The following is a 25,432-nucleotide window of genomic DNA, read 5'->3' on the forward strand; positions in this document are numbered from 1 at the left end:
TAACTTGATCCTCAGAACAAAATCAAGAGTCTTAACTAGTTTCAGATTCGGTGGGTGTTTTGAGTGCATTTTTCCTCAACTGATCACATCGTCATTGACGAAGAAATTAGGTCTTGGTCAATAGTCTGAATCAGAGTTTGGGTCTGGAAAGGTTCTTCCTAAACTATCTTTCTCGAAAGGTACTATTTTAATTTCTCTTTTTCTAAATTTCGTTCGACGAATATTTACTTACAGATTTCTAAAACATGGATTTCTTAAGAGGAATAAAATAATCATTTATCTCGATCTCTGACTTCGATAGTTTAATTGAATTTTCTCATTACCATCTTAGTGAATATGAAATGGTAGAATTTTCTCTCACATGTTATCTACCTATTCATTTTTTCAATTTTTACAAAAATTAACAGAAGATTAAAGAGAACCCTTATTTAATTATAAAGATTCTATATGCATCTAATTATGCATAAAATCCAATTCTATGATGAAAGTCACACTTTTATCATCATAAAAATCATTTATGATGAAAATCACTCTTTTAACATGAAAGAATTTCTTTTATGCATACAAATCATTTATGATGAAAATCACACTAAAAAAATCTTCTATGCATATGTTTATGCATAAAAATCTTTTATGATGAAAATCATACTTTTAATATAAAAAAATATCTTCTATGCATATATTTATGCATAAAAATCTTTTAGGATGAAAATCACACTTTTAATATAAAAAATATATCTTCTATGCATATGTTTATGCATAAAAATCTTTTATGATGAAAATCATACTTTTAATATAAAAAATATCTTCTATGCATATGTTTATGCATAAAAATCTTTTATGATGAAAATCACACTTTTAATATAAAAAAATATCTTCTATGCATATGTTTATGCATAAAAATCTTTTATGATGAAAATCATACTTTTAATATAAAAAAATATCTTCTATGCATATGTTTATGCGCATAAAAATCTTTTATGATGAAAATCATACTTTTAATATAAAAAATATCTTTTATGCATAAAAATCATTTATGATGAAAATCACACTTTTAATATATAACAAATATCTTTTATGCAATTGTTTATGCATACAAATCATTTATGATGAAAGTAATACTTTTATAATAAAAAAATAATCTTTTATGCATACTTTTATGCATAAAAATCAAATATGATAAAAGTAACACTTTTATAATATAAAAATAATCTTTTATGCATACTTCTATGCATGAAAATCAAATATGATAAAAGTAACACTTTTATAAAAAAAATAATCTTTTATACATACTTTTATGCATAAAAATCAAATATGATAAAAGTAACACTTTTATAATAATAAAAATAATCTTTTATGCATACTTCTATGCATGAAAATCAAATATGATAAAAGTAACACTTTTATAATAAAAAAATAATCTTTTATGCATAAAAATTAAATATGATAAAAGTAACACTTTTATAATAAAAAAATAATCTTTTATGCATACTTCTATGTATGAAAATCAAATATGATAAAAGTAACACTTTTATAATAAAAATAATAATCTTTTATGCATACTTCTATGCATGAAAATCAAATATGATAAAAGTAACACTTTATAATAAAAAATAATCTTTTATGTATACTTCTATGCATGAAAATCAAATATGATAAAAGTAACACTTTATAATAAAAATAATAATCTTTTATGCATACTTTTATGCATAAAAATCAAATATGATAAAAGTAGCACTTTTATAATAAATAATAATAATTTTTTATGAATACTTTTATGCATGAATAAAAATGACACTTTTAGAATACTCTAACGATGGGGATTACTCTTTTTTATTAATAAAAAATAAAATTTATTTTATTTTCAAAAAAATTTACCATAACCTTCTTTGTATGGCTGACCATTTTTCAATTTTTAACTTACTAAAATTAATTAGAAGTTTACCAAGAGTATTTAAATCATTCTAATGTAAACAATCAAAGAGAAACATTATGAAAAACTTGATTTTATTCATTAATCATTCACCTAGGATAAAGAATGGTTGGATTGACTAGAGAAGAGATGGGAATGCCTTTTGCAATGAGGCATAATGACAAAAATCATAAAAAGAATATAAAAGAGAAGAATCTCCAACTTACATTGATAATTTGAGAGCTTTCCTTTGGCTTGATGGTTTGAGGGTTCTACTCTTGTTTAAGACAAGAGTGGCCACCAATCTTCTAGAAGAAGGAAGGTCAAAAACTAATGAATTATGAATACAATTCACTGTTTTTGGCACTTGGGAGTCACTGTTTTTGGCACTTGGGAGAGACAGGGTAACAGTGCGAAACACGATTGAGTTTCAACAAAGGGGAGGGCTTCTATTTATAGGAAAAAGTGAGCTTCTAACCAAGCCAACTGATTCTAGAATTTTCTAGATCAGTTTGGTCAATTTTTGACCATTTTTTGGTCAGTTTTGCTCACTTTTTGGATCTAGTTGAAACAGGAGAGAGGAGAGATAAAATATCTCATTATTTGGGAGTTTAAAACTCATTCAAGCATGTGAAATAGACGCCTCCTTCATGAGGAAAATTCCCCCATGCAGAGGTGTCAAAAATGCATCATTACTTCTAAATATCTCCCTTTTTTAACTATTAACCTTGTCCTTAGTCAACTCATCTTATGTGAGTATTTACTCATTTTTGGGGGATTTTTCTTTTATTTCTTCATTTATCTCCTCCCTACATTTGGATGAATCTTATTGGTCCATAGGAACCTTAATTTAAAATTTCGAAAAAATCTTCACCCTCAGGATAATGCCTCTTGAACAGATTATACTTAATTTCTAATGCACCTTCTGAAAATCTTTTTGAACTTCTGTTTCAGGGAAACTTATTTTAATAAGATGAGATATTTTTCTATCCAAAAATATTTAAAAATTGAATTACCACTCTCTAGAAGATTTTCTCTCTCTAGGCCAAAACTGGTAGAAACAAGATCTTTTATATTTCTGAAGAGGGATTTGATTACAGGGGAAGATGCTGGACATCTTGAGAGGCTGGGGAGGAATCTTACATTCTCTCCCACTTGAAAAACGCGAGATGTCCTCATCTCGCAAACTGGGGGTAATCCCGCAAGATCGACTTCATTCTCCCAGGTGGCATCTTCAAAAGGATAGAACTTCCATTTTACTAATAATTCTCTGAGAATTCTGTTCCTGAGAATCTTTTCTCGAACATTAAGAATTTCTTCAGGTTGGAGTTCCATCTGCCCTTGGGTTGAAGAGGTTAGGATTTCATCATCAAGCACATGATTTGGGCTTGGCACATATTTCTTTAGAAGGCTTACATGAAATACATTATGAAGTTTGAGATGAGGAGGCAGAAGAAGCTCATAGGCTAAGTCTCACCTACTTTCTTTGTAATCAAATATGGCCCACAATATCTGGGGGATAACTTCTTGTACTTCCCAAGAGATAAAGAACTTCTTTTGGGCCGTACTCAAATGAAGACCATATCTGCTTTTTTGAATTCTCTGTCTGTCCTCTTCTTATCTACATATTGCTTCTGTCTATCCTGGGTAGCTTTTATATCTTTACGAATTGCCTGTATCTGCTGTTCCATGTCGTCAAGCATCTGTCTGGACATCTCAACCCTAATCAATGGGTCGGACCAAGTTAATGGAGTTAAGTAATCTTGTCTATACAGAGCTTTAAAAGAGATCATCCCAATACTTCTGTGATAAGAAGCATTGTAGGCAAACTCGACTAGGTGCAGATAGCTTAGCCACTTCTTGGGTTCCTTGCCATAGCATGACCGAAGTATATCTTCGATTACTTGGTTTACCCTTTCAGTTTGACCATCGGTCTCAGGGTGATAAGCTGTGCTGAGATCCAAGAAAGTTCCTACTACTTCGAAAAATACAGTCCAGAACCTTGAAGTAAATTTGAGATCTCGATCACTTACTATTCTCCTGGGTAGGCCATGCAATCTGAAGATTTCTTTGAGGAACACTCTGGCTACATCCAGTGCAGTGTAGGTTTCTTTTACTGGGATCAGATGGGCAACTTTGGTTAGTCTGTCAACTATCACAAAAATGGAGTCGTAACCTGATTGCACTAAAGGTAATTCAGTAATAAAATCCATACTGATACATTCTCACTTCATCCAATGGATGTAACTTCCCAGGCATTTTTACTCTTTTAGCTTTGACTTTCTGGCATGTCAGACATTGACGTACATGATTCAGTAGTACATCCTTTTTCAGACCAGGCCAAAAGAAGCTTTTCTTTATAGACATGTAGGTTTTGATGAAACATGGATGTTCTGCTATAAGGTTATCATGGGCTTCATTTAGAATTTGACCCTTGGTTCCCTCATCGGGAATGCATAGCCTATGATTATAATACATAATGCCATCGTCTATGCTGTATCCTTGAACTCTGTTCAACTCCTGAGGAGTTTTGCTTTCCTGCATAAGTAGGGTAGCAATAGGGCCAAAGAATCTGTCCTGCATGATCTTCTCTCTTGCTTCAATAATCAAGGGATTTGATACTACAGTAATTGCAAGCAAGGAGGCTTTTCTGCTGAGGGCATCGGCTACCACATTTTCTTTGCCTGGGCGGTACTTGATTTCAAAATCAAATTCCTGCAGGGTCTGCATCCACCTTCTTTGGCGCATGTTGAGGTCCTTCTAAGTAAAGATCCACTTTAAGCTCTGATGAACTGTCATCAAAGTGAATCTTTTTCCCAGTAGGTAATGTCTCCACAACTTTAAGGCATAGACTACTGAAAGTAATTCCAGGTCGTGGACAACATAATTCCTCTCATGCGTTCTGAGCTTTCAGGATTCATAGGCCACTGCATGACCTTCCTGCATGAGTGCACCTCCTAGGGCAAAACCACTTGCATCCGTTACTACCTCAAAGGGTAGAGAGAAATCTGGCAGCTTCAGAACGGGACTGGTTACCAAGGTAGTCTTCAGCTTATCAAAAGCACTCTGGCACCTGGCAGACCACTGAAATGGGGTATTCTTTTTGAGAAGGTTAGTCAGGGGGGAAGCTATGAGAGCATACTTTGGTATAAAAATTCTATACCAACAAGTCATATTTTAGTTGAACTTTAGTTTTCTTTAAGCCAAGACCTCTATTTCACCTTTAATTTTCTTTAAAAAAAGAAAGTGAATATAGTTTTTAAACTTATATCATATCATAAAGGAAGAGCTTAAGTTAAATTGATATTTACTCAAAGTCTCATATGCAATCTTTTAAAATATTTTTTTTGAATCTTATGTTATTGAAACTTTTAATGTTTCCTTGATCTTTCCACAAAATACCTTTTGTTCACAAAGCTAAATTGCCAGGACCTTGAGACGATGCTTCTCTTACTTGAGCTTGCACTCTATTTCGATGTTTATGACTAATCAACCTTCAATCCGGCCACTCCTTTTGGCCCTTCAAGGTACCTCGAGACCTCACATTTATCTTTTGGTGGAGAAACTCATCGACCACGAACCTCCTCCTTAGACTTTCCTTGATAGATGGGGACCTCGGTCACATGGAACCGTTTGGGATTCAGCTACAAAAGTCATGGATTTTGACATCACAACTGTGACCCATAACGCTTTCCCAAATGTCCTATCCAAATTACACATTATTTTCTTCTTTAATATAGTATACAAAATTCGTATCCACATTCTCAATTACTTTATAGCAGAATTCCCAATAATAGCCATAACTAATCTTATGAATACTTTTCCTCGTCGTCACCGTTTCATATTGCATGAGTAAGGCACTTGACACTCTTGGCCTTAGGTGAAAGATGTACACAAGTTTATTATGTTAAACCTGGTTTTGAATTACAGACTCTGGAAGATATGTTTTCATTCTTTATCAATCAAGATTCTTAAAATTGATGTTAGTTTTCAATTGTATTTATGTTTGTGCTTAAATTTTGGGTATATTAAAAACTCAATTATGTATAGTAAAAACTCAATTATGTATATTGTTTATTTACAACATCATACCCACTCATAAACCTTCCGAATGAGACAAAAATAGTTGCTAAACACTATACCAACAAAATTATTTATTCAAAAAATTGAGAAGTTCTCACTGCCAAAATTTTTGTCTATAGCATTATGACTCGACCATTACCTCACGACCCTTATCCACCTTCAGAACTCCTACGACTCATGGCAGAGTGTATCCGTCTAGCATATTTGTCCAAACGGAATGACGCTAATGATGCTCTATTTCAACATTTACTATGGATCTTCAACAATCAACAATAGAACGAATGGTCAAAGATTCAGACATGTGACCATGAAGAATGTTTTGTCTTCATACCCATTGGCAATACTAGACTCCATGCTTCGAACATCCGTTTTTGTCGCCTCATGGAATAAATAAACATCATTCGCGGATATAACATAGAAGATGACTCATCAATACTTGATGAGGAGTTTATTACTCGACTTCATTACCTTAAAACTAAGTTCCACCCGATAAAATAATTATACCTGACCACATCCACATTATTAGAGGATTACAAAATAATTACTCAACTTGTTATAGTTTCTTTTTTTCATTTTGGTATCAAACAATTTTTTAACTCAATGTTAGTACTTCCTATCTTTATATTCATAAGCAATTTATAATTTATTTTTATGATGCCAAGTATTATTTCAATTGTTGTTTTTAGTATTAATGCAAAAATAAGTTTTTGGTTCTAACTTTGATAATTACTTTTACTCCTTTAATAATTTATTTTGAATTAAGAAGTTTATATTTCCTATGCATAGAAAAGCATAAAGACTCACATGTCTTTGGAGTGTTAAAATTATTTTTGCCACATCAATTCAACGGCATTACAACAACAAGATATGTATTCTTTATCAATTTTTCTTATCAAAAATATTTATTATTTCTTTAGTTTCAACTATGGTACATTTTACTGCAACGTTCCACAATTCAAGAATAGATTGACTCTTGTTGCACTTTCTTATATAAAGAATGAGAACTTTGAGAGAAATTTCAGAAGAAATTTTTGAGACGACTAAGCAAGAACAATAAAATAGAAATAGCAAAAGATAAAGAAATCAAGAAAATAGACAATTATAACTCCATTAATAACAAAAAGTGCAAGAAGACTATCTTTAAATGTTAGATGTCATCAAAAAGGACATTATGCTAAAGACTGTTCCACAAAAAACAAGAACAAGCTTTTATCTACATCCACAGTTGACGATAAACATCTTAAGCAAGAGGGTATCGCTACCAAAAATCTATCAAATGATGGAGGTATGTATATATATTCATTTCTTTTTGTAAACTTCTCTATATTTCTTTGAGCATTTCTATAATATTTTTATAACCTAATAACCTAAATAGTTAACCATAATTTAAACAATAAAATTAGTTCAAATTTCATAGCTTAAAATAAAATTTTAAGATAAAGAAAATTTGTGTCGAAATTTAAGTTCAGAGAGAAATGGCCACTCCGTCTTAAACTTCTAACTTGAAGGAGTGATATGTAAAACTAATCTGGTGGTATAGGCCACTCTGTCTTAAACTTCTAATTTGAAGGAGTGATATGTAAAACTAATCTGGTGGTATAGGACATGAGATTTGTTTTATATACTTACCCCAGACACATTTATGTCTTCTATCTTTTATCATCTTATGTGTGTATGTGGAATACCGCTTTGTGGTTTGGGACACTTAGAGTCATTTCACATATGTTCATTTGATTGGTTCATTACATATTTATACACACTGTGTTGATCTAGTCTTTCACCAATCATGAAGCCATTCTCTCATGGATTTACGCAACCGAGGAGGACAGTTGCAATCCCAACAATAGGAAATAATATGAAAATTAACTCTTGTTTATTGAAAATTATATTTCTTATTTTATATCAGGGACACCCGTGTGTACCGTGGATGTTGGTATGTGTAATGATTGCCTATATCTCATGACGACATTGGGATTAACTAACGTGGATTGTGTCTATGAGTATAGATATCGAGCTATGCAAGGGTACGGATTTAAGTGTTGCATGGCATGACATGTCTGAGGGTACCGATTAAGGTGTCGTATGGATGGTAGATTTAAGCGGTGACGTGAAGATGAAGATCATTTTGCTAAGTCATGTATTAGAATTATATAAATCATTTATAGCCTTTTATGTGGCTAAATTATTTTACGTGCGAGTGTGCACAAGGTTATTTCACTTGTAAAGGCCCATTGGTATTTATATTTGGACAACGGTTCTGATATGTACAAATCTTAAGAACCTTGATATGGTTATTAATATGTAAAGCAAAACCCAAAAGTGAGAAAAGTAAGCCTAAAATTGTTCACACCACAATTATTAGCCCCTTGAGCTATTTTTATGGAATACAATTCTCTAAATACTCAAGTCGTGGAAGTGGAAGCTACACACTTGAGAGAGGAGATTGCACCTAGCATTGGTCTCTTGTGTGGTACCTTCTACTCTATCTCTTGTTGCAAATTTATTTTATACATTCTTTAGTTAATTTGTATTCAATTGAATAGTCATATTCTTATATTGTTTGAGTTTTGAATTATTCTTAATCAAGTATTTAAAGATCTCGTGACAAATGATGACGATGCTAACGAAGTTGTTTGATGATATCTAGATCGAGAAGTGGGACTTGCTAACTTCCCATCCTGGCGTTGAAATCCCCGAGTAGGACTTCCCCCAGCTGTGAGAACTCCATGATATCCTCATATAATGGTAAGTACAGAGTTCCCCTATCATTGGGGTAGCTTCTGGCATTCCTGTTTGTTGTAGCTGGTGGGCTGTTAGTTCTTCAATCTTGTTGTTCTTTCCTTGTATCTCCTTGCGAAGGCCTTCCAACTGTTTTTTTGTTGGTTCAGGACCCTGTCCACAGCACCTTCTTTTGTTCGCCCAGTAATTTCTTGGTGTTGTCCTCCACTGTCTTGATGTATGCCTCAAGCTCTTGTAGGTTCATTGTGTTATTTCCCCTAGTTGTTGCCTTGGGGGCTTGAGCAAGGACAGGTGGGAAAAGGGAAGGTGGAACACCCAGTGGAAGTGCACCTGTGTACAGCACGGAAGTAGGGGCGCAAGGCAGAACATGTAGTGAGTTGTGTACAGCGCGAGCAAGTCAGCACAGCATCGCTGCCAGCACGGGTGTGCAGTGTAAGCAGGGCAACGGTGAACAGCACGAGAGAGCAAGGGAGACCACCAGCACGTAGCGCGAGGAGTGAAGGAGCAAAGGCGTCACGCCATGGACACCAGCGCAGAGAGAGAAAGAAAGAAAGAAAGATATATTAACGTCTACGAGAGGCCAAAGTCGGCCTATGAGACAAAAAATAATAATACAACTGTGTTCTTCCGATCATCGGAAGAAAATAAACAAAAGAAAAAGTGTGCATGTGTCTGGATACAACTGTGAGAGAGAGAGAGAGAGAGAGAGAGAGAGAGAGAGAGAGAAACCAGAGATGGCCAATGTAGAAGAAGAAGAGGTGTTGGTTTTAGAAGCTACACAAAATTTAATATTAGTGAAACTCCATCAATCAATGTTTCACATATTTTTTGGCTTATCGATGAAGACAAAAACTTTAATGTAACTTTGTCAATTATCAACGCTTGAGATAATTTTTTGCTCAACAATGTGGCAAAAAAAAAAGTGTTTGCTTTTCGAAACATTCAAAGTGGTGGTAAATGTGGTGAAGCATGGGCCAACAACCAGGAAAGCTTTTCTAATTTGCTTAGCTTGGCTCATTGCTCACTAGTTTTTTTGTGGTCAATATAGGTTAAAATAAGCATGCTTAGCCTATGAATTCGCAAATACTAGATATAAAAAATAGTTGATGCAAAGGTACTTACCCAATCATTATATAAAATCCCAAAACATTTGCTAAGGTTCTTTATTCTCTGAAATTCCAAAACATTTGCATTGCAAAGGTTCTTAAGATTTGTCTTACAAATATGGGAGACTGAGAAAACTTCGTGACATTATTGGGAAAATTATCTTTCATAATCAAACCAAGGTTCGATTACATATGGATCCCTTACCCTTTCCACCCATTTGATATAAACAATATTTACTTCTCAAGCCCTTGAGTTTCCAATGTCCTTGAGAAGCCCTCTTTGAACTACCTCTATGGTAAATTTTGAACAAGAGAGTCATGGAAGTAAGCTTTTATTCAAGCTACAATTGAAAATGATGGTTCTACCATAAAAGGTTGGATAACATATGTATCCCTTACCCTTTCAACCAATTTGATATAAACAACATTTACTTCTCAAGCCCTTGAGTTTCCAATGTCCTGGAGAATGCCCTCTTTGAACTACCTCTATGGTAAATTTTGAACAAGAGAGTCTTGGAAGTAAGCTTTTATTCAAGCTAGAATTGAAAATGTTCTACCATAAAAAGGCTACTTTTAACACATTTCACTACAAGAAGCTATTTGTATGAAGAAATTGTTGTGCTAGAAGTTGAAGTTAAGCCACATGCATTATCAATAGTATTATGTGTGTAAGAGAAGCAAAATCACTAGAATTAGCAAGAAATATCTCAACAAAGTGTTCATTATTGTTGTTTAAAAAAGTGTCAAAGAGTGCATAGGGGTAATATCCTTGTGACCCTTGTGGGGAATATCTGACCTCCAAGCATTGTTGAGCAATCTCTGCTCAATGATAATGCCCAACTCAATGGCATATCTTTTAGACAATAACCCATGTGGACAAAAACTAGCACACTTGCCTTGGTGTGCCATGTGGCCACTTGGCACTTCCTTGTTGGTTGGATCTTGCGTAGGGGATGTCTTGGTCTTAGAAATGAGTTACATGCATGATATGCACTTGTTTACTCTTAAAATTTAGGTGTTATGACACTTCACAATCGCAACTTTTGACTTGAGGGATTAACTTAACAAGCTAGGAAAAAGCTCTTTGATTTCATAGCAATATTCATGATAAAATGAGAAAAACCATTGACAACAAGAGATACTAAAATCCTTCCAAAATGCTTTCTAAGACAATACAAAGAGATGAACACACACCTTAATGATTTTGAAGCTCTACCACCATAAGTAACCACCTATCACCTTAATGATTTTGAAGCTCTACCACCATAAGTAACCACCTATGCAACTTTGCTCTTACATTTCATGCACTTGGTGTGCCATTTTTTTTGGAGCATCAATCATACTTGCCATCACTTCATCTTATACAACACATCGTGCAATTGCCTTGCAATTGTCAACCTATAAAACATAACCTCAAATTAATATTTAAAAACTAATATGATTGATTAGAGTTAAAAAAGTCTAATCACAATTTCTTAGTGTATCTTAGGGTATGAAAGCATTAGCTTTGTGCAAATGAGTAGTAAAGTTGATGAATAATATACATGCACAATTTTTTCTATGAACAACAAAGATCACACACAATTAGTTCTATAGATAAAGTTATGTCCTTTTTCTCCTAAACTAAACATAATTATAAATAATTGTGACGTATTGTTGTCTAAAATTTTTGTGTTTTGTTTCTAGACGTTTAAATGAATTTTGTAGCTTTTTACATGTCAAATGTGCAGCTTTACGAAAATTGGCCAAAAACAAGCAACAAAATCTTTCCAAGCATTGAAAGTGTAATTACTCTATTACTATGGCTTCATAAAATTTCTCATCAGCACCACATTCTATGTAGCAAGTTTTCGTACTTCGATATGGAAAAAGGCACGCTCCCCTACGATTATTAATTGAAGGAAAAAAAAAAGTTTTGAAATGTTATTTTTGAAGTTACTGTGCTATTATTTATTATCCAAGTTATAGATAATTGATGGAATATCAAACGATGCTCAATGATCAATACGTTCCTTCTCATATGAGAGTCTCCCTCAAATTCCACTTGTCTTGCACATTCTTGTGTGAGTTTTCAAAACGAATCTTTTCTCAGACTTAAACTTTCATTTACGCCTAGAATCTTGCTCAAAGGTTCCTATGGTTTGAGGTTTCTCAAAGATGATCTTGTGTGTTTGGCCGGCCATCGTCTCTTTGTAAATCCTAGCATATCGGATGGCATCCTCTAGTGTCTTGTTGCTATGATTGTTCTTAACTTGGAGCTTGTGTTCCTGTGCCAACCCAAGAATAAAAAACCCACACAACCTTGTGGTATCCATTTGTGCCGCTCGGGGCTGCAACTCTCTGAAGCTCTGCAATTACATGTTGAAAGATAGGTCCTTCAAGTTCGTAAACTTGGCCACTATATCAAACTCCACAAACTCATTGCGAAACACCCTCAAAATCCGAGTTCTCTCCACCATGTCAAGGCTTTCCCCTTCAGGAGATCTCTAACCATCTGAAACTGCCGACCTTTCAGCAACATGTGAAACTCAAAGTGTACGTTCCAATGGTTGAGACAAGAGTCAACCACCTCTTGGGTCCCATCCTTTTTCTCACCCACAAAAGCCTCGAATGTGAACGAAGAAGGTACTGTTGTTGGTCCTGTAGAAGGCGCTGCACCAATCACCGCTCGCTGAAGTACAACTATCTGATTCTGCAAAAGCTGGATCTTTTCCCAGAACTCTGCTCGGAGTTGTCTTCTTACTTTTTTTAAAAAAACAGCCCCCATACTTTTTTAGAATAAAAATAACTACGCATACGATGCCCAGAGGGGCTATCTGATGTTATTGCTAGCACCATAGGTGTGAAGCAAGGATGCCCACTCTCTCCAACACTATTTGGGCTATACATCAATGAGGTGGCTGACTTCATTGGTCACGGTCGTGGGGACGGGTTAGACATCTCAGATACCACAATCCAGATGATATATGCAGATGATATTATTCTGGTCTCTGAGTCGCAGATGGGACTACAGCACCATCTCCATGCACTCGATGACTTCTGCACACAGAGAGGGCTTACTGTTGATTTAAAAAAACCAATAACCCTATATAAGTGGCATAAGAGTGTTCCAAAAACAGCTCGCCAACTTCCTACGGTTTCTCTCTATCTATGCGCCACCCTGCTTCTCTACGCCTGCTGGGTTATATGCGCCAGCCCTAAATCTGCATACTTCAGGCCCGGTACAGCCAACTGCCACTGTACGGCCTGTTTCAGGTGTCGTAGACCTGGCTGGACAGCCAGTGAGGCTGGCCTGGTCCAGGACCGGTGCGCCCCATCCCTAGATGGGCTATGCCGGCGCCACCATTCTGGCTGCGCCTTTCCTGTTGGAAGAGAATGACTCAAACACAAGAGCTTGCAGCCAAGGAAGTGCAGAGGAGATAGAGAAGAGTGAGAGTGAGAGAGAGAGAGAGAACTCACACAATGCTCAAGAATATCTTGATTGTCTTGATGAGGCTCAAGGGAGACCTCGTATTTATAGTGATACAAGGGTATGGGCGGGCGCCCAACTTATGGGGCGCCCGGCGGACCAAATACAAAGAATGCCTTTACAAGGCCCAAATGGGGGCCAAATGTACAAGTAAATATATGGCCGCGAAGCTCTCGAAAAGAGCTACGCGATGATCAAGGTCCGGAGGCGAAACTGGGACTTTATACCCAACAACCTCCCGCTTAAAGGGCCAGTGAAGCTCCTCCAAGCTATGTAACTCCCACCCGCTGTAGACACATATCAAGCTGTGCTTTTGGCAAACTTTTGGTGAGAGCATCTGCAGGGTTCTCATGAGTGCCAATCTTGACCAAACTGACCAAACCATCATCTAGCACCTGTCTGATGAAGTGGTACCGTACATCAATGTGTTTGGTACGAGCATGAAACATGGCATTCTTAGCCAGGTATATGGCACTCTGGCTATCACAACCAAGGACCGGAGCCCTCTCTGGCAATCCAAACTCTGTGACAAGGCGTGCTAACCAAATGGCCTCCTTAGAAGCCTCTGTGACGGAGATGTACTCGGCCTCAGTAGTAGAAAGTGCTACTATCCTCTGGAGTCTAGAGCACCAAGAAACAGCACCACCTGCAAGAGTATAGATGTACCCACTAGTAGACTTGCGGGTATCAGAATCACCTGCCATGTCTGAATCACAATAACCCTGCACCTCAAGTGGACCTTTACCATACATAAGGCATTTCTTCTGTGTCCCCTTCAAGTACCTCAAAATAGACTTTATAGCATCCCAATGTGCTTTGCCCGGGTTGGACATAAAACGACTGACTACTCCCACTGAATGAGCAATGTCTGGCCGTGTAGCAACCATAGCATACATAAGAGATCCACAAGCAGAAGCATAAGGGATCCCACGCATAGTACTGGCTGCATCATCATCTTTTGGGCAATCATCCTTGGATAGTTTAACATAGGGCTGTAATGGAGCACCCAAAGGCTTAGAATCAGCCATGTTAAATCTATCAAGGACTTTCTGGATATACTTCTCCTGCGAGAGGAAAAGCAACTTCTGTGCTCTGTCCCGTCTAATCCGAAGACCCAAAATATGTTCAGCTGAACCCAAGTCCTTCATAGCAAAAGCTGACTTCAGCTGGTCCTTAAGAGCTTCCAAAACACTCTTATTCTTCCCGGCAAGAAGCATGTCATCAACATACAGCACAAGTATCACTGGGCTGCCATCTGTATCAGTTTTAGTATACAAGCAATGATCTGCATGGCTATGATTAAACTTCTGGTTAAGCATGAAAGCATCAAACTTTTTGTACCACTGCCTCGGGGCTTGTTTCAGCCCATAGAGACTACGCTTCAGCTTACAAACCAGATGTTCTTTGCCAGGAATGACAAAGCCTTCAGGCTGCTTCATATACAGCTCTTCATCTAAATCACCATGTAAGAAAGCTGTCTTTACATCCATCTGATACAGTTCTAAATCCAAAACAGCAGTGAGAGCAAACAAAACACGAAGGGTGGTCATTTTGACCACAGGAGAGAAGACCTCCTGAAAATCAATCCCTTCCTTCTGAGCATAGCCCTTAGCAACAAGGCGGGCTTTATACTTAGGCTGGCCGTCAACTGTCTTGACTTTGTACACCCACTTGTTAGGAATAGCCTTCCTTCCTTTGGGCAACTCAACCAAGTCCCAAGTGTCATTTGCATGTAGAGACTTAATCTCCTCCTGCATAGCATGCTCCCACTTGTTTCGGAGTTCACAAGACTTAGCCTCTTTGAAAGTAAGAGGCTCACCCTCATCTGTAAGCAAAACATGTTGCAAAGAGGGATCAAAACGCTGAGGTTCCCTCCGAAAACGAGTAGACCTCCGTACCCAATGATCATTGGCTGGTTGGGGGTCAATATCGGGAGGAATCATAATTTCAGCATCAAAAGGCTGCGGGTTTTCACGAACAGCCTGATTTTCAGCATATAGGGGTTGCTGCCCTACACCTCCAGGAGCATGAAGCGGCTGTCCAACCTCTTCTGGCTCAAATATCACGGACTCATTATGTTCAGCCCTTTGTGAAGCATCCTGGGGCTCATTTTCAGCATCAATGGGTGGCTGCCCTTGCTGAAATTTGACCTTTTTCTGATCACCATGAGAGGCACAAACATTACGGAGCAGCTTTGCCTCATAAAATACAACATCCCGGCTGCGAACCACTTTGTTGGTTGATGGCAACCACACACGGTAGCCCATCTCACCTTCATCACCGTAGCCAACGAAGGTGCCCTTCTCGGACTTAGCATCAAGCTTGTTCCGGTCTTCCTTGCGGATATGCACATATGCATCACAACCAAAGATGCGTAAGTGGTCATATGAGGACGGTTTGCCAGACCAAACCTCCTCAGGGATTCCACCTTTCAAAGCTGTGTGTGGAGATCGATTGCAAACATGAACTGCAGTTTTCAAGGCTTCTCCCCAAAAATCCTGAGAGAGATTAGCTGTGGACAGCATGCATCGAATTCTTTCACACAGTGTACGATTATACCTTTCAGCCACACCATTTGAAGAGGGGCTATAAGGGGGTGTAAGTTCCCTCTTAATGCCATTATCATCACAAAATTTCTGAAATTTAGTACTAACAAACTCACCCCCATTGTCAGTGCGTAAGCATTTAATCTTCACTCCAGTTTGAGTATGAACAAATGCATAAAACTTTTGAAATGCAGCAAAAGCATCATCCTTAGATTTCAACAAAGTGATCCATACTTTTCGTGAGTGATCATCCACAAAAGACACAAAGTACTTTGAACCACCTTTAGATTTAATGGGCATGCTGCATATGTCAGAGTGGACCAAGTCCAACTTTTCAGCCTTGCGAGAGGCACGAGAGGAGTAAGAACTCCTATTCTGTTTCCCATACAAGCAATCATTACAAAAATCAAGCTTGCTTCCTTTTGCATCAAATTTGTTCAAAGAGGACAAAATGGAGAGACCCTTATGGCTCATGTGGCCAAGTCTCTTATGCCAAAGCTCCATGTGGGAGCGTACCTCTGCAAAAGCAATAAACTTACCAGACAAAGCCTGACCATGAAGGCTATATAATGTTCCTTTCTTGCATCCTTTTGTAATCAGCCTTGTGCCTTTGGTCAATTTCCATGTGCCATTTCCAAATATGGCCGTGTATCCCAAGGCATCAAGCTGGCCCACAGACAGGAGACTGGTTTTCAAACCAGGCACATACCTCACATTTGGCAGCACAAACTCACTACCATCCTGCAAAGTCAAATTCACGATGCCCATACCTTCAATATTGCAAGCATGATCATTCCCCAAGAACACCTTTCCTCGGGAGCCTGCAGTGAAAGTTGCAAAACACTCCTTGATAGGAGTTACATGAAAAGAGGCACCCGTGTCAATAATCCAAGTCTGTGAAAGCACATCAGATTCATACATCAAGGCATGAATAACATCTGGTTCTGTGACATGCAAGTTATGAACATCAAGAGCATTAGCAGAAAAAACACATAGCACATCATCTGAGTCAGACAGTTCCTCTATGACAACACCAGAGGCCACATTGGCCTTGCTCTTGTCCTTTTCGAACTCTTCTGCTTTGCTGGAATTACTCTCTTTTTCCTTCTTTTTGTCATTTGAATGACTGGATTTCTTCTTCCGGTCTTGCTCCATCTTGTAAAACTTGCAATCTGGCTTCTTGTGGCCTTTACGACCACACTGGTAGCATGTAACATCAGATTGCTGGCCCTTGCTCTTGCTTCTACCCTTTGAATTGGTAGTAGTATTTCCCCGCTTGGTCGTCCTCCCTCGTGAGACATTTGCAGAACCGCTAGTCTCTGAGGTCTTCCTCCGGATATCTTCATTGAGAATAGCACCCCTGACTCCATCAAAAGTTAGGTTGGGATTTGTCCCAAGTGACACCACAAGTGTCTCCCAAGAGTCAGGCAAAGTAGTGAGCAAAAAGATAGCTTTTAACTTATCATCAAAAACAGGCAATCCAGAATCCTGCATCTGATTAAGCACCCCTGTGAAAGCAGTAATATGCTCTACTGCATTCTTAGAATCATCAAGTTGCATATTCATGAGTTTCCTGATGAGATGTACCTGGTTCACTGGCGTGGTGATCTCATAGGTGCTTCTCAGCTTCTCCCAGACGGCATAGGCTGTTGTCAGCCCTTTGAGGTCTACAAGAACCTCATCAACAACAGCCATCTGGAGATAGGCAACGGCCTTTCTGTTCAGGATTCCCCATTCATCATCTGTCATAGCAGCGGGTTTGAACTGCTCAAGTGCAGTATCACATTCCCGCAGATAGAGGATATTCTGAATCCTCACCTTCCAAAGATCAAACCCAGTGCCTGCAAACTTCTTAATCTCTAGTAGACCCTTAAGATCACTTGTAGACGCCATGACTTATCAAACTGACACTTCAGAAAGTAAGCAATAGCAAGATGTTATGTACCAGATATGGGTTGAATGTAGGATGCTCGTAGATTGATGAAACAACTTCAAGTGAAGGAGACGGCGGAAGAGTATCACCGAATGTCGATGTAAACCCGAGGGGCAGTATGTTGCTGTCTTTTGGGGGTTGCTCGTAGATCCTGGCTGCTGGAGGCAACGTCGGCTGCTGCTAGTGGCCGTGGGGCTGCTGGCTGCAGCCCGGACTGCTTGCTGGTGGCCTTGGGGCTGCTGTCTGCAGCGTTGGCTGCTGGTGGTCGTGGGGCTGCTGGCTGCAGCCCTAGCTGCTGCTGGTGGTCGTGGGGCTGCTGGCAGCAGCGTTGACTACTGCTGATGGCAGCCGTACAGAAGGCAGAGAACAAGGCAGCAAACGCTGCTGATTGCAGCAGCGCAGCAGCAGAAACGCAGCAAAGGGGGGCAGCAAGGGAGAGGAAAACGCAGCAGAAGGGCAGCAGGGGTGGAGCAGAAAACGCAGGAGAGGGGAAGAGCAAGAAAAAACCACAAAAGAGGCTCCTGCGTTAAAAAGAAAAGAGCAGCACTCTAAAAAAAACGCACCAGATTGATGATAGAAGGGAGGTGTTTGACGCGAAAAACGCAGACGATCCCGTAGTCAATTGGTGGAAGACACCTCTAACTCCATAGCTTCTGCATACAGCTTCCCTCCATGGCTCTGATACCAGTTGTTGGAAGAGAATGACTCAAACACAAGAGCTTGCAGCCAAGGAAGTGCAGAGGAGATAGAGAAGAGTGAGAGTGAGAGAGAGAGAGAGAACTCACACAATGCTCAAGAATATCTTGATTGTCTTGATGAGGCTCAAGGGAGACCTCGTATTTATAGTGATACAAGGGTATGGGCGGGCGCCCAACTTATGGGGCGCCCGGCGGACCAAATACAAAGAATGCCTTTACAAGGCCCAAATGGGGGCCAAATGTACAAGTAAATATATGGCCGTGAAGCTCTCGAAAAGAGCTACACGATGATCAAGGTCCGGAGGCGAAACTGGGACTTTATACCCAACATTTCCCAAGTCAGCCAACCGGCCCTAACAACAGCCACCGACTGCTCCAGAAGGGACCTACACATGGTCGCTTCCGTGCATGCCTGGATACAAACGCCACAGCTGTTCTATGAGGTATATGGTTGTTGGTGTGGGCCCTAACTGCAGCGCTACCAAGAGAGAAGAAACCTAGGGTTAGCTGTGTAGGAATTTCCTCTGGTCCGAGGACCCTTTGAAGACAAAAATCCCAAAAGTAATCTGGAAGATATGTACTCTCCCAAAGGAGAAAGGTGGATTGGGTATCATCAACATAGCTGAAATGGCTAACAGATTGGCTACCAAATGGTTCAGTTCAAGAACTAGGGTTTTTCCTGGGACAATCCCGCCCGCCTGCATGTATAGGAATCTCCCCTTTCTCCTCCCTTCTCTCAGAACTCACCGAAATCTTATCCTGCCACAAAAACCTAAAAAAGCACCTACTTCTTGCAGATTCAAAACGTATGGTGGCTTAGGTAACCTTGATAAAACACGACACACAAACCTTGCTTTTTCTTGCCTAGGAGATTAGACTTGCTTTGATAGCAACTGTGAGATCCCTCTACGATTCAACTAGATACAAGGCACAAACAAGGTTAGAGAAATCAAATAAAAGGCCACCCTTCATGTTTGCAAACCTCCCTCGAGCCAAAGGCTAAGTTCCACTCCCACAGGCCAAGCCAGCCCTTACCACCAGAGCTTGTCCTAAGGGACCTTGGGTAGGAGTAAGCCTCTTGGTCGAGGTCTAGACCACGATGAATCAATAATAACCCAAGAGTCACTTATATAGTGCTTATTGCTGCTATAAATAACAGTACAATCATAAATAGTCAATAACCTTGGTTTTATTAAATCTGAACCCTAGCCACCAAAATCCGCCTGCTTTCCGTAATCCCAAGGCTCCCCTAACCTTGATTAGTCCCTAATCCCAAGGGTTAGTGCTAGGTACATAACAGAAGGAATTTTGGAATTTTCTCAGAATTGGATTAGAGGTGGTTCATGCTTGTATCGAGATGCTCACAATAGTGTGCTTGCATTATGTGTTTCATGCTTGTATCGAGATGCTCACGGTAGTGTGCTTGCATATGGTGGTAGAGGTGATCGCTTTCAAATCTCTCGCTCTCTATGACAAGGATGCTCCTTAGGCCCCTTGTTATATCTCATTGTTGCCGAGGCTATGAGCATTTTTCTTTCCTCTTACCTCATATGAGTGTATTATTGGCACATTTCATGATCAACATCATCCTAGGTGGTTGGGAGTTTTCTCCAATACACGAGTGCTATTACACGTGTTAGCCTTGCTCGATGAGGATGAGGAGGGAGATTTTTTATTCTATCCAATCAAGATGGAGATTGTTGAAATGTGACATGCAGGAGACTATTCTTGTCATCTAGTGAGAGTAGTTAGCCGCTCAGGAAAGGAGTGGCATGTTGACCCTCTGCCTGATATTGTGACCCATAGATCTTGGTGCTTATGGTTGTATGGTGGATGTCCTCTCAGATATGTTCATTGATATCCTAGTGAGTGGGAGTGGATTGATGCAACCAATTTTATGGAGTAAGCGTTTTTTCAGCTACATTGTCCGTAACCTACTTGGGCAGATTCTGAGGACTTCTACTCTCAAGCCGCACTAAGAGAGCTATGAAATCACCCCTTTGAGTCTAAAGAGATTTTGGGACAGACTTTGGCACTCATACAAGAGGAGCCAAATCTCCCACTTCTTTTGGTTATTCTTACATCACCCACTAATCAGTGGAGGGCTATTTTTGGAGTAGACCTTGCCTGCCCCAGATGCCCAGTAGCTTTTGAGACACCGCAACATTGCATGTGGGGGTGTAGAGCTGCTCAGAGGATTTTGGGCTCTATAGCTCAGCTCAGCTTATGTGTAGATTGAGGAGAGACCATTTATGTTACTTGGGGTGCTATTGCTTGGCTCACTCAGTCTGGTCCACAAATATTCTTTGAGGGCAAGGATCTCGACACTGCCATAACGATATGCAGAGGTGTGGCCCAATGCTACATGCTATAGGATATTCATACACGATATAGACCACCTGTCAAGAGGATTGATACTACTGAGGAGCTCATTGCCAGTATCATAGCTTGGTAGATTGGGAGGGCCAAATGCACAGGCCGTTGAGGGCACTTAGATATACGCCACTCATGGCATTTGTACCATATGGGAAGATATTATTCACACTCTTATGGCCGCATGGGATCGTACACAGGAAGCATCCAGAACTGCACATGCAAAGTGCACTGTTTTCTTGAGGGGGTGGGATCAAGGGATCTTTTTCTCAACAACCCCCACAAGACTCTCTTGGCACCTTTGTGCCCCATATTGGTTGCGATCACCCTACATTTTGGGATGAGGTTTTGTTTTGTTTTGGCTTCCAGCCCCGGCTTCCAGCCATGATTTTGTATGGTCTCATACTTAATAGAAGTCTCCTTTTTGCAAAAAAAAAGAAGAAAACAACTTTAATCAACTAAACTATTCAATCATTGTTAATGAAGCATCTAAACCAGCCCATAATTTGCCAAATCAAAGCCTTAAACAAAGCCCTCATTCCACCTCTATTTCAAGCCCAACAAGCCCATAATAAATGCTTTAATCAGCGTTATTTGAGTGCATATCTTTGACCCCTGAATTGTGTAATTCATTAATCTTGAAGTAAGTGCTTAATCATCAACACGCTTGTTGAATTCATGGCATTCAGTTTTTCAAGAACAATCTTAGCTTTTTAAAATGGGAAAAAAGGCAAAATTGAATGGTCTAGATTGATTATGTCGACCAAATTCTATTTGACTGATTTATGTAAGACCAAATTCTAAAAATGATCGAGCGCTCGTTATCTCCGATACCTTCATAACCTTGGTCGAGCCGATGCAACGAGAAGACCTACAGCAATGCCAAACATTGCCAACATTCCAGCAAGGAGTACATACGTGCTCCGTGAAGAGTTATGGTACTCCCCAAACAGAACCACCCCCCAGAAAGTACCTACAAGCGGCATTGCCTGGGAGCATAATAAATCAAACAATTAGAATGAAAGCATTAGACTAGCTTCCTAAGCTAAGAAGGCATTCTAATGGCTTTGTATGCACAAGGAATAGCCTGAAAATAGCTGGGCCATACGTCCTTCTGTTAGTAACTCACCTGAACAGCATCTGCAGCAGCGTAGCCTGCTGCTTCTCCACCCATGAACTGAAACCCATTTCCAATCCCGCATACTACACCGGCCAAGATTGCCAGAACGCGGCCATTGCTGTCCATGATGTAGGATGAGATTGAAGACTTTGGCAACCCGAGGACTGGATTATACAGAAGATAGATATTAACAGCCACTGCGCAGATCAGGAAAGCTGTGGAGAAGTAGAAGAAGGTCGTATAAACACTCAACCGGTTTACCCCTGGTTGCAATAGACGTAACTGATCATTGGTTGCTATATTCACCAACGGTGAGAAAAGAGCATAGCAGAAGCCTGTCAAAAAAGCAATAGACAGCCCAAATGCGGCACTCGAGCCTCGGATCTGTTCAAAATTCCAATCAGGAGTTAAACCGTTAAGGCTTCGCAAGCTTTCCTTGATTGAATCAGCACCTACACTAGATCTTTAAAACCACTTGGTGCTTCACACGTTAGAGTACCGTTGCCGCGGTGGCTTTTGCACCATGCTGCCCCCACAAGGGGGCACGGGTTCGAACACCCCGACACCCAAATAGAAGAGGTATGGTAAGGGTCCTATGAAGCCAGAGACACCTGAAATGATGATGGTAAAGAGGTGCCAAGACTTTACCAAGTAGACACTTGGTCACTGTAATATGCGGAACCGTTAACCATACGATACTAAGTAATCCATGTTAATGTGGTGAGAAAAGCGATGGACGCCAGACACCTCATTGGGTCCTTAAACCCAACCACCTTTCAGTGTTATTTGCGTATATTATGGAATTGAAGTACGATACAGATCCTTGACCTTGACCTTTTGATGTCGAGGAGAGAATGCTCAAGATTGCATACAAGACAGCATGTACACCATACAATTATATGAAAAGCAAGATACCAATGTACACTGAGCTGCTATCACTTCTAATTAAATAGGACCATTCTAATTAAATAGCACCCATTAAAAACAAAAACTGCATTAAATTGGGTAATTAAAGAACTTTACTCACAGCTCTTGCATGCCAAATGGAACGATTTGGTGTGCTAACTGAACAAGGCATTTCTGCCTCTGGTGTGCTTACCTTTATAGCCCGTTTTTCTTCAATGTGATTGAAAAACTCAGAACTTCCAGCTGAGTGATGCTTGATTTCAAGCTGATAATTGTGCGCACTGCTACTGAAATGAAAGTATTCCTGACGTCCCTTCCCACCTTCCTCTTGATCTGAAAATTCTAGAAATTGATGCACTTAAAAGTTGTATTTACAAAGACAACTCAGCACTGGAAGTTTGCTAGAGATAACTGGAAAAGAACCAAAACATGAGGAACAAAACTTTTAAAGGTTGAAACAGAAGAAGCAAGAGCTGAAGTATCTGTGCTAGCTGCAAGCGAGCTCCTGCATCCTCCAGCCTGCATTTCTATGTGTCACCTGCCCGCGCTGCCCATCCGCTAACTAGCGACAGTGTGCTCCGCCTTCCCCTTCCTGTTTTTATTGTTGCATACCCTCTTCCAATATATTTTCTTGTCACTGCTTCCTCTTTGCCTCTTTCCACCCCTGTTTCAGTTCTGCACTCCCTCTTCCCCATTTTCTCGTCTCCCAACTCCCATTTCTCTTCTGCACCTCTCCCTTTTTCATCAGTTTTTAGACCCCCCTTCCTTTGTCTGCCCTTCTTCCCTGCTTTGCTCCACCTTTCCTGCACCTTTGTAATGCTGCATGATCTTTAAGTGGTTACATTGTATATGCATGTGATGCAAGAGAGACCATGTCGCTGAACCCTAAATTACATGGGCACACTTTGATTTTAAACAGTATCGTGGCTCCATTCTTACATACAAAAACATGTTCATTTATGAACATCACTTCCACGCGTTTGTCTCTTTGGCCGACCGTCCTCGTTGAGTGGAAGCTTGCATGTCTTAGCCTTTGTGCAAGCCTTTGCACAGTAGTTGCCTTGCTCAATGGACCATCTTGGCTTGGTCTGTTCCTTCCGCTAGCCAAGCCTTCTTCTTAGTAGCTACTGAATTGCACCTCTGCTCATCTCTTCTATATCCCTCGTGCTCAGCGATCTAGAGTTGCGTTCGTACTGCATACTGCTGCTCTTCTCTCATATATATTAGCACCACTCAAACATTGAGCTAATCTGTGGCATGTTCATGAACCTAGGCTTCCCCTCATTCCTTTGTACAGCTGGTCATCCCTCGCAGCAGCAACAATCACGTCAGAGCCTTGATGTGCTCAGTATACATGTGTGTATACATGCAAAAATCCCTCTCCTTATGCTATACAACCCAAGTACTTCCTCTAGAACCCGCAGCTCTTTCAGCACATACCACAGGCAACTGGGGTGCTGTACCACAGTATTAACACAAGCAAGCTCTGCTTGATGTTGACACCAACACCCACAAAGTTGACTCAGCGATGCACTGCTCCACAAGGAATCTTTTGTCTCCGTTAGAAAGCCCCTTGAATGGTTGGTATGATGTCAACTGCCACACCACACGTGCTTGTCTCAAGCGAGAGGCATGATGCTCAAAGAATTAACTGCTCTCTCACTCACCGCAAGAAATGAGCGTATGTGATAAAGCAATAACAGGAGATATACCAACTCTTCTTGAGTGGCAACTTTGAGGAGGCCTGGCATAGGTTGAGGGAACGGCGCCCATCACATCTGGCACACTTATGCACACTCACTTTTTACCATATTCCCAATCAGCCTCCACTCCCACTCCCACACCCATCCAAACCTCGCCTGACTACATCCACTTTCTTTGCATCAACCATGGTGGAAAAGGCCATCTGGAAACTCAAAAACAGCCGCTCCCAGGATCATGAGAGGATTACATCGGAGCACCTATCACATAGAGCTGACACCCTTGCACCACTCTTGGCTTACAAGTTACATGTTTAACAGGGCACTGGCAGAAGGCTTTCCCCACACTTGGTCATCACACCATCTCACCCATACACAAAGCTGGGGACACTATGGAGCCCAATAACTAGAGGACCATCATGATCGGCCATACTTTGGACAAGCTATATGGATCCGTGCTGGAGACGGAGCTTAGCTCATTGGCAAAGAGAGAGGGGCATACAACACAAGGCCAGGCAAGGTTCGGGCGGACCTTCTCTACCTTGGATCACATCTTCACACTTAGGAGCCTCATTGAACAAGCACCAAAGGCTGATGGCCAACACCATAGTTGTCACAATATGAAAATACAATACTGTACGGGAATTTTTGGTACGATATGAAATTTTGGGGATATCGTACGATAAAATATGGTTTTTTTTTTTTGAACACTTACAAACTATGGAGCTTCAAGCTTGAAGGTGAGGAAAGGTTGGGGGGGGGGGGGGAGTCTACAATGCTTGAGGAACCAGAACATGGAGATGTGTCTCTCCAAGTTGGATCTCCCAATTGTCTCCAAAAAAGAGCC

At 39.9% G+C, this 25,432-nt stretch overlaps 1 protein-coding gene across 4 annotated transcripts in view; it reads right to left on the reverse strand.

The window, feature by feature from the left end:
• Nucleotides 1–10,120: 10,120 nt before the first annotated feature.
• Nucleotides 10,121–25,432, reverse strand: part of LOC147638405 (ureide permease 5-like) — a 92,959-nt gene continuing 77,647 nt past the window's right edge. For 2 of the 4 annotated variants that reach the window (XR_015265869.1, XR_015265868.1), the window contains 5 exons: nt 23,079–23,218; nt 21,989–22,363; nt 21,694–21,848; nt 11,173–11,238; nt 10,123–10,779 (listed from right to left, as the gene is read on the reverse strand). Coding sequence is in view for 1 of the 4 variants with exons in the window: in XM_086798333.1 (XP_086654459.1) it covers nt 21,696–21,848; nt 21,989–22,363; nt 23,079–23,218 (668 nt within the window). In the remaining 3 variants the exon portion in view is untranslated. Of the gene's footprint in view, nt 10,780–11,172; nt 11,239–21,366; nt 21,849–21,988; nt 22,364–23,078; nt 23,219–25,432 lie in introns of those variants that run through there. The other 2 variants (XR_015265870.1, XM_086798333.1) reach the window with 2 other exon arrangements.

The sequence above is a fragment of the Cibotium barometz genome, chromosome 5 (genome assembly GCF_041138505.1).
Source record: "Cibotium barometz isolate CiBa-2024 chromosome 5, ASM4113850v1, whole genome shotgun sequence".
Classification (NCBI taxonomy): Eukaryota; Viridiplantae; Streptophyta; class Polypodiopsida; order Cyatheales; family Cibotiaceae; genus Cibotium; species Cibotium barometz.